This window comes from Rhinolophus ferrumequinum, chromosome 13, assembly GCF_004115265.2.
Source record: "Rhinolophus ferrumequinum isolate MPI-CBG mRhiFer1 chromosome 13, mRhiFer1_v1.p, whole genome shotgun sequence".
NCBI lineage: Eukaryota > Metazoa > Chordata > Mammalia > Chiroptera > Rhinolophidae > Rhinolophus > Rhinolophus ferrumequinum.
The window spans coordinates 58,638,528-58,648,524 of NC_046296.1; the positions used below are offsets into that span (position 1 = coordinate 58,638,528).

A 9,997-nucleotide genomic window follows, 5' to 3' on the forward strand; every position below is an offset into this window, starting at 1 on the left:
AATCGATTACATTTCTGTGCCAGTTAAAAACATATAAAGTTTTTAAAAATCTTGCTCAACAGGAAAAGTAACCTAAGAATGCTCTTAATGAGATTTATAGATCTTTGAGAGAAAAAAGAATACATATAAATTAAATGGGAAATATACCATGTTCTTAAATGGAAAAGTCTAATTATGTTAAGTTAAAAAAGAATTAATGCAATTCAAATCACATACTCATGGGAATTTTTCATATAACAGATCAAAATAATTTTTTTAATTATTTGAAGTGAATAAAATACTAAGGAGAGTAGGGGATGAGGATAAATGCTGATACAGATTTTTAAAATAAACTGAAGCATCACTCGTATGAGTTTAAATGAACTCTTAAAATGAAATTCGTAACCCCAAACAGATACCATCTTGTATATAATTGGTTTAAGTATTACAACAAAACATAAGAGTAAGGAAGTAATTACTTCTTAAAAGATATTCTTGATTAGTAATTTTGGAAAGCGATCAGCTTTTACTCTCAGCCCACATACATACAATAAAGTAAATTCCAGAGTTAAAAACAATAATATGGATAGATGGATGTGTGCGTGTATGCATTAATCAGACCGTTCAAAATCTATGAGAAAATACCATTTCCCTAGAGGTAATCCTGAGTTTTAGAATGAAGATGTATTATTATACAATGGAGAAAAATCAATAAATTAGGTTATGTAGAAGCTTAGAACTTCCCTGCCCTAAGTCTCAAACTGATACAGATACTTTCAAGGTATTTTAAATGTATTTAATATTTGAAAATATAAGGCACTGGGAGTAAGTCTTAGATGAACCAGTTAATGAATAAAGGTATTACATTCTCTGGATTCTTAAGTACATTTTATTTTGTAATTTAGTTCATATTTAGTTTATAACTAAACATCTGTTGTATCTTGACTTAGCAGGATTCCTCTACAATTGTTAGAATATAGTTGAGAGTTCTTTAGTTGAGAGAGATTTTAAATGTGAATACCTTTGCACTATTGTGTATTCCTTTCTTCACAGTACTATTTCTATAGCACTATTAGGTACACAGATTTTTGAGTGGCTATCTATATTTATCCCAAAGGATTAAGGTGTTGATTTAACAAATTCTTATAAATTCCTCCCCCCCCCCCTTTCTTTCGCCTCCACCCCCACTCCAGTTCAAGCCGTTGTTTCTCAGTCTAGTTGTGTAGGACACAGCTCCCTGGCCCATGCTGGTATTATCAGTCTTGCCCGCCCCCTCTCCCTCCCCCCGCCACGTCGCCAGTCATTGGTTGGCAGCTCTTGGCTGCCAGCCACTCACGCTGGCTGCTGGCCGCTCAAGGCAGCACACAGTAGCCCAGGGCAGCTCACGTCAACCTCTGGCTGCTCACGGCAGCCCAGCTCCAGGGAGAGCTGTTGTTCACAATCTTAGCTGTAGAGGGCGCAGCTCCCTGGCCCATGTGGGAATGGAACCTGAGACCTTGGCATTAGGAGCATGGGCCACCAGGCTGGCCCAAATTCTTATAAATTTATAAGAAAAAATATTAAGAGCATTAGCTAAAAAAATAACAGTAAGTAAACTTTACTATAAATAAGTTTAACCTTAGTAATCAAATATAAATTGAAAGGGGTCATTTTTGCCCATTAAATGAGCAAAAACCTAAAATTTCCCGAGAATCTATTCCTGAAGAAGGCATCAAATGATAAATAAAAGCTATATTGAAGCAAATTCTTTAAGATCATTAAAAAGAAATGTGTCCAACAATAATTTCTTCCCATAATTGAGATAATATGTGAAAATCACATATCCCATAAGTGCTCATTAATTCCTTACTTGATAGACTCATGCAGTCATTAAAAATAATTATTTGTGGGGAGGAGAGGTATTAAGTAGAGAAAAAGTGCTGAATGAGTTATATTAGTTGTCAGCTGAGAAAGTTGAGTGGAAGATATACACAGTGAAGATAGAGTAGTTTAGATATGGCAGATTCATCACTAGGTTATATTTCAGCCAGTATAGTTTACATTATAATCTTGCTTTAGTAATTCTCACCTTCACTGGCTTCTACTAATTACACTTTGGGGGGATTTTAAACTTCGATATATAAAAAGTTGCAAACAAAACTTTTAGTATACTTTTGTTCCCATCTCAGGATTTTTAGTCCTGTTACATTGTTTGATGAGGCAATTGTTTAAATATCGTCTTCTCTTTTGCAGAGTGAGATGGTGAAGGAGCTAGATGGTCATGTACTCAAATGTGTGAAAGATCAGAATGGGAACCATGTTGTACAAAAGTGTATTGAATGTGTTCAGCCACAATCACTACAATTTATCATCGATGCTTTCAAAGGACAAGTAAGCTTGATTTTTGGCTTCTAACTAGTTATAAGAGCATTATTTTAGAGTTTGCGTGTCAACACATTTTTCATAAGTCACAACATAATACCCATTACTTTCATACAAAAATAGAGAAAATAGCGAATGTGCATTAATTTCTGCCTGTTTTATAGTGAGTCAATAGCTTAATTTTTTTGAAGCTCAAAGTGTAGAAATACAAGTTTAATTGAGTTATTTTAAGAAGTAAAGAAACTTCTGTTTGTAAACCCAGTGTTTTCCAAATTTCCTGGGGGAGAGAGAGGAGGAAGACTTAAGGCTGTATAATAAAAGAAAATAAATAGTAATTAGTAACTAATACATAGTAATTAATCTTAATTACAGTGTGCATTACCCCACCGCACAGCCCGTTTCTTCTCATTAGAACAGGCCTCCATCTTCTTGTTAGGTTCCTTTTAATTAAAATATGTTAGCTCCTAAATGGAGTCCCCCACTGCCTCCTCTTTGCCAGTGAGGTGGTGGTGGTCATACTAACTGTGAGTCCCCACCCTTCTGTTTTAAATTAATTGAGCATATCATCAAAACCCTGTCTCCCTCATAGAGCTTTCCCAAAATGTCCGAGAATGGAAATTAAATTCTCGCAATTGTTTTAAGGTGTTTGTACTCTCAACTCATCCTTACGGCTGCAGAGTGATCCAGCGCATCCTTGAGCACTGCACTGCGGAGCAGACCGTACCTATCTTAGAAGAACTCCACCAACACACAGAGCAGTTGGTCCAGGTATAAACGCCCTAATATTTGAAATGTTTATACATATAATTTTGAAAATGTTCTGTTTTTTTTTTTATTTCAATTTGAATTTTTAGGAAATAAAATTTCCTTAAATTAACACATTGTAGAGACACACAGTGAGACAGAAGACTAGTGTATTCTCCTGACAACACCACTCGATTTTACAAAAATGATTAACATCTTTTGATAAAGAATAGTCATTGTTGTTAAGGAATGACTTAAGAAAAGTAATTTTTAAATATCTGTACTTAGGATCAGTATGGCAATTACGTTATTCAGCATGTACTGGAACATGGTCGACCTGAAGACAAGAGCAAAATTGTTTCTGAAATCAGAGGAAAAGTCCTAGCCCTGAGTCAACACAAATTTGCCAGGTATTGGGATACTTTCTAATTCCAAGGGTCAATTCTTTCAACTCTTTGGCTATTATTAGGAAGCACAGAAATGCATATAATATAACATTGGAATACGATCTTTTCTTTAGTAGAGTCAAAAAGCACATACAGAATGTTGCTTTTATTCTTAAAGAGTCTACATGACAAATTGGTTTGCCCATATATTGTTTTTGAAATCTGTATTTAGAGAATTGTTTGTCCCCTAGAGCTGTGAGTAAATGCAAGTTTAATTTATTTAGTGTATGTTTGTGAAAGTCTCAGACCTAATTGATGACCTAGTTTTTCCTTTTTTAAATTGTGATTTTAATTATAATTTTAAGAGGCCTGTAATTAAGCTTGTGGATGTCCAATATGGGTTCTACGATACTAATTTGTTTTTAAATTAATTGTAAGAAAATTACAAGAGAACCTCATATTGATTCTGCTGTCTTCCGGTGTGTTGAGCAAGTTCTTTGAAAAGCCAAGATTTTGCTGTGAAGAAGAAAATAGCAATATGATTTTTTGTGTATGTACTTTAATTTTTAGCAATGTAGTAGAAAAGTGTGTTACTCATGCCTCCCGTGCTGAGAGAGCTTTACTGATCGATGAAGTTTGCTGCCAGAATGACGGTCCTCACAGTGCCTTATACACCATGATGAAGGACCAGTACGCCAACTATGTGGTTCAGAAGATGATTGATATGGCTGAACCTGCTCAGAGAAAGATAATCATGCACAAGGTAATACATTTTGTTGCACTTAAAACAGATGATTCAATTGGCGTGACTTTAGGCTGCCTGCATATTTAATTTCCCTATGCTTTAATTTCCTCGTGTGAGTTACAACCTGGGGGGAGGGAATCTAAAATCAGTGGTAACGTTTGGCAAATGTAGGTGTGGTGTACCCTTTTATTAAATTCTTAAGGTAATCTCAATGAAATCACATTCATTTCTCATCTATCTGCTTTTTTATTTATTTTTTTGGAATGAACCCCACTTCATCGTTATGTATGGTCCTTTTAATGTATTGTTGCGTTTGACATTTATCTATGTTTAAATTGTTCTTCCCTCCCCATCTTAGTTAGGTATACTGGATTTGCATATTACATGGGTTGAACATTGATTTTAAAATCTAATTAGATTTTCTCACTAACCTAATACATTTTCCAAAAAGTGAATGTATGTTGATTTAATTGGTTTTTTTAATCAGTTAAGCTGTTTTTCACGCTATCCTCCTCCTAGAATCTAATGATTCTTTAAGAAATCATTAATTTCCACAGGAAAACTTAATGTTAAAAAGAACACTTGAGGAAATAATATTTAAATACTCAATCTTTTTTTAAATTATTCATTTAAGAAATGGGACAAAGCACATAACCTCTTTGGACCTCTCCTTATATAAAGAGAAAGTGATCTTTTAAGATCATAGAAGTATTTTTGGCCTTCTGATTTTTAAAATTCTTCAATGAGATTTATTATTTTTCTACCATTTTCAGAATTCAGTATTTCTGCCTAAAGATATACATTTACAGAGAATTTTTAATCTTATTTTTAGCTACATTATTTATTCAACCAATGTCGTATTTATGACATTTGTATTATTTCTAATTGTTTTATATTATCAATAGTGCTTTATATGAATGTCTTTGCATAATTTTGTTGCTTTTTAATTTTTATTGGGGGAATATTAGGGAACAGTGTGCTTTGCCAGGGCCCATCAGCTCCATGCCAAGTCATTGTCCCCAATCTAGCTGTGGAGGGCGCAGCTCTCTGGCCCATGTGGGAATCGAACTGGCGACCTTGGTGTTATGAGCACTGTGCTCTAACCACTGAGCAAACCAGCCGCCCACCGGCGGCTCAGCTCCAAGCTCAAGCTGTTGTTTTTCAGTCTAGTGGAGGGTGCAGCTCACTGGCCTATGTGGAAATCGAACCAGCGACCCCAGTGTTCTCAGCACTGCACTCCAACCACTGAGCCAAACCGGCCACTGCTGCATAATTGTTTTTGTAGGTTCAATTTTTAAATGTGGAATTGCTGGTGCTGCAAAGTATATAAACATTTCATATTTTAATATATACTGCCAAATTGCTCTTATAAAACCTTATACAGGTTTGCACATCTATTTAGTCAGTATATAAAAAGAGTGCCTGTTTTATTTTACTGTTATCTCGTAACTACCAGTTACCATTATTTATAAAATCTTTGCCAGTCTGAATGGGAAGATAATGGTACGATTCTTTTGATTTACATTTTAAAAACTATTAGGGAGATCTTAAATGTATTATCCATCACACATCTGATTACTTGTTCATGTTTTTTGCTTCAGTTTGTATTGAATTTTTGTTCAACTATCTTAAGTTATAAAATCTCCTGGCAGCACACGGTAGCAGCTCATGCCAACCTCCGGCAGTTCACAATCTTAACTGTAGAGGGCACAGCTCACTGACCCATGTGGGAATCGAATCATGTGGGAATCAAACCGGTGACCTCGGTGTTAGGAGCACGGCGCTCTAACCACCTGAGCCACCGGGCCAGCCCAACTTTACAAAAATTTAATAGCTCACTAGTGATAGCTTTCGTGCTATGTTTGGAGCCCCTCTACTGTTTGCATGTGTAGTAGTTTACGAGTAGTGGTTTGTTTATTCATTGAACAATTTTGAGAGAAGTCTGGAGAGATTGTTTGGAACAGAACTGCTTTTGCAAACAACTTTCTTTGGATTTGAATTTGATTATTTGCGTAAATCACTGAGATTTGAAGATGCTTTCTAAGAAAACAGAAACAAAAATAACTTAAGATTTCCTAAGCAGATTGTTTATTTTTCAGATTCGACCTCACATTACTACTTTGCGCAAATACACATATGGAAAGCATATACTGGCGAAGTTGGAAAAATATTATTTGAAAAATAGCCCAGATCTAGGACCTATTGGAGGACCACCAAATGGAATGCTGTAAAGGAAAAAGAAGAAAGACGATACAATCATGTGAAAAACACGTTTCTTTTGTGAATTATCAAAACACAACTCAGCTATGAATATTCAAAATTTTTTTTAAAGCAAAACTATTTATTGACTTTATTCATCCATTTGTAAATTTTTTAAGGTTCTTGTGTATATTTGGGGGGTGGGGTGGTGAATTATAAATTATATTCCACCCTTAGTGGAGACCTATCAGATTGGATTGCTGGCAAAGCACAGAATGCCTGTATATGATGTAACTGTGTCAAAAAAAGCTGTCACATATTTTGTAAATTTTTACCTTGTAAAGTCACAAAAATAGTTTTTAAAGGAAAAAGTACAGTATTCTTTTAATAAACTGGCTTGCAGTCTGGTAGGTCTACAGACCCCATAGCACAACAGGTTTATAGAGATGTATATAGAAATATAGTCTTCTTTTTTTTTTTTCGGTCCTTTGTGTGAAGCCTTTTATAACAGGTTAACAATCAACTACATGAATATTATTAACATTTTAAAAAGAAAGTTAAGTTGTATTTTGGTAATTCACAAACTATCATGCATATAAAACTTGGCAAGTAAGACAAGAATTAAATGATTTGAGATGAAAAAAACTTAGGTTATTCGCAATGGATGTGATTTTAATACACACTGTACAGAAGTATTGTATATACTTACATATGTAATTGTTGTAAGAGGTAGAAAAAACAATCATGGTGACACTTCCATCCATTTATGTGCACTAAACGGAAAGTTAAGCTCCGTTTTAACTTTTCAGTTTGGTTTGCAATGAGAAAGAGTGGAAATTTGTATATTGTTTTGCTTATAGAATTACAAGGACATGTTGAGGAAGTAAGTGTTGAGCTTTATTTTGCTTTTTCATAGTAGATTCAGAAAGTAGGAACCAGATAGAGGTGAAAAGGGGGCCACTGAAAAGTGAATTTGATAGCTCAACATTTAGGCATGATTACATATTCAGATAGCTTTTTTTGCTTCTTATAAATATATGCATTGTGTGTGTAGTAATAGCTGTAAGTTTTCACTTTGAAAGCAAATCTTGTTTCAATGTTTATTATAAAAGCCTTGCTAATTTAGTAGTGATGCTTTCCTTGGTTGTACAGGTGTACATTTGTAAACCATCATGCTGTAAATGGAATTTGTTTTATCTCTTTGGGAAACATTTGCATTTTAGTGTACATTTACGTCCCTGCCCTCTTTGACCTGGCATATAGTGTTGTATAATGTAAATTTATTTCTCCAAATCAAGAGTGATTTTTTTAAAAAATTTTTTATCTTTCTATGGTTTCAGAAGTATGAACCAGCTTTCTTTTTATTATGTGAGAAACATTTTGTTTTATAACACAGTTGACTCTGTCAATATGGACATGCTAGGATTTGGATCACTTGCAAGAAGTCAGGGTATTGTGCACAATAGAAAGTATTGGACTGAGATATTTGGTTACCATGGAGGCCAATGCTTTTTCCATCTTACTAAATGTGATGTGACTTTTTTCTTTGTACAGAAGAGTACTGTATTTTTGGATAGCCTACTCCCAAGTAAGAGCAAATCTGTATGATAACATTTTTTTCTCTGGACATAAGACATAACAGTGACATGATGTACATTTACAAGCGGCCTTATGTACATTTCCCAACAATCTTTTTAAGGCAAAATTGTGACCATATGTGTATAATTAAAATCGTTTTTAATCCTTTGCCTATGAAAATATTTTGGAAAAAAACTTGCTTTGTATATTCAGTTTCTGAAAGATAAAGAAAGTGCTTTGTATTTTGTTGAAGTCAGTATTTTGTATAAAACATTTATGTTGACCCACTTATGTTTAGTGCTGAAAACTAATGAACCATGCTATCTGTTTAGATCGAACATGTAAGGGGTTTTTTATTAGTCTGCAGAAGAAAAGTAATCTTCTGAGCACAATATTGAATATAAAAGTTTTATCACTTAGCTGTTCGTATCATGAACCTGAAAATGATGGCATAAAGTTTGGGGTGCCAGGCATACTTTCTCACATTTAATGTTGAGTTATTCTAGTTTTCTAACCCAGCATTCCATCTTGAGGCCATTAAATCCAGCCACTTGTCACTGTCCCTTCTCATAATCACACTGGTGCATCCGCATGTCACAGTGGCAGTTCTCCCCACCTCACCCCACACAATGCTGCTCTCTTCTACCTTTCCCGACTTTGTTTGGCTAGCCTCAGAGTTTCTTGGCCCCGGGTTGAACTTTTGTTCCCATTATCAGCTCATGGTTTTAAGATCAGAGTTGTCCTTGTTGGAGATTGGTAGTGACTTTCCTGGATTTGCACAATTGAATTCCTGGTTTTCCTTTATCTTTATCCTCTGTTGGCACAGGCAATTATCTTTGCAAATTTAGAAAGTCCTAGAAACTAGCACATTGGGAAAGTGAGTCCTCTTCTTGGGGTCCTCATGGGTCCCATATGTCCTAATGTTGACAACCCAATTTCCCAATACTTTGGGGTCTAGTCTGGAAAAGATACATTACTGTAGAAATTTTATGGTCTGCGATTTTTGGTGCCCACCTGATTCCACCATTTAATAAGTTGGCATGGTGTTTTGATAAAATTAGAAAATGGCATTTCAGAATAAAGAAATTGGGCAGAACCACTTTGGCTTTACTCTTGAGTCTCCTTTTGACATGGATTGTTTCTGGACCAGTTTGTCTAAGTCCTGGCTCGTATTGGTTCATATGAAATAATGTTATCTTCACTTCTTTGTATATTATGTATAAATTAGAAAATGAAAAATGTGTGAATAACATTGTATGAAATAAACCTGGTCTTGTGTTTTTCTCTAGATAAATACCCCTTTGTACCTCAGTTATAATTCAGGTTGCCCATTGACGTTTACTCCGACTTATGGACACTAGTCTGGGGCCACTGATCAGTCTGATGGTATTAATCCTTTTTTTTTTTTTTTTTTTGGTGGAATCTTGGGAAACAGTGTATTTTTCCTGGGTCCATCAGCTCCAAGTCCAGTTGCCGTTTTCAATCTTTAGCTGCAGGGGGCACAGCCCACTATCCCATGCGGGAATTGAACGAGCAACCTGGTTAAGAGCTGAGTTCACGCTCTAACCAACTGAGCCATCCAGCTGCCCAATCCTGTCTTTTCATTAATTTCAGTATCTCTGTCTAAATACGTAGAGGGATTACACACTTCATAGGATGAAACTTAGCTTGTTTCCTTACTGATAAAATGATTTCTTCAAGGCTTTGAAGATCAAGTTAAATCATTTACCTTTACCCATAGGTGTTTGTTTCCTTTCCACATGCATTGCGGGAGATTGTGTTGTCTAAAGAAAGTACAGCCTGGGTTCAGGCATGGATTTCAAGCTTTCCTCATAAACCTTGTCTGCTTTGGTGTGAACCTCATCTGAGCTCGTGGTGGAACTGAAAGCAGACTTCAGCTTTACCATAGGATAGTGCAGTGTAAAAGTCCTCACTGGTTTTAAGAATTGAGAATATATAAAAAGATACCTGGGCGGGGCAGCCAGATGGCTCAGTTGGTTAGAGC

General features: G+C 35.3%; 1 protein-coding gene across 12 annotated transcripts in view; it reads left to right on the forward strand.

Moving 5' to 3' along the window:
* Positions 1-9,303, forward strand: part of PUM2 (pumilio RNA binding family member 2) — an 88,720-nt gene extending 79,417 nt beyond the window's left edge. For 8 of the 12 annotated variants that reach the window (XM_033124241.1, XM_033124244.1, XM_033124240.1 and 5 more), the window contains 5 exons: positions 2,212-2,349; positions 2,983-3,108; positions 3,373-3,494; positions 4,041-4,233; positions 6,315-9,258. In XM_033124241.1, the coding sequence (XP_032980132.1) occupies positions 2,212-2,349; positions 2,983-3,108; positions 3,373-3,494; positions 4,041-4,233; positions 6,315-6,446 (711 nt within the window). In that variant the 3' untranslated portion in view covers positions 6,447-9,258. Of the gene's footprint in view, positions 1-2,211; positions 2,350-2,982; positions 3,109-3,372; positions 3,495-4,040; positions 4,234-6,314 lie in introns of all 12 variants that reach the window. The other 4 variants (XM_033124245.1, XM_033124249.1, XM_033124250.1 and 1 more) reach the window with 1 other exon arrangement.
* The last annotated feature ends 694 nt before the right edge of the window (positions 9,304-9,997 follow it).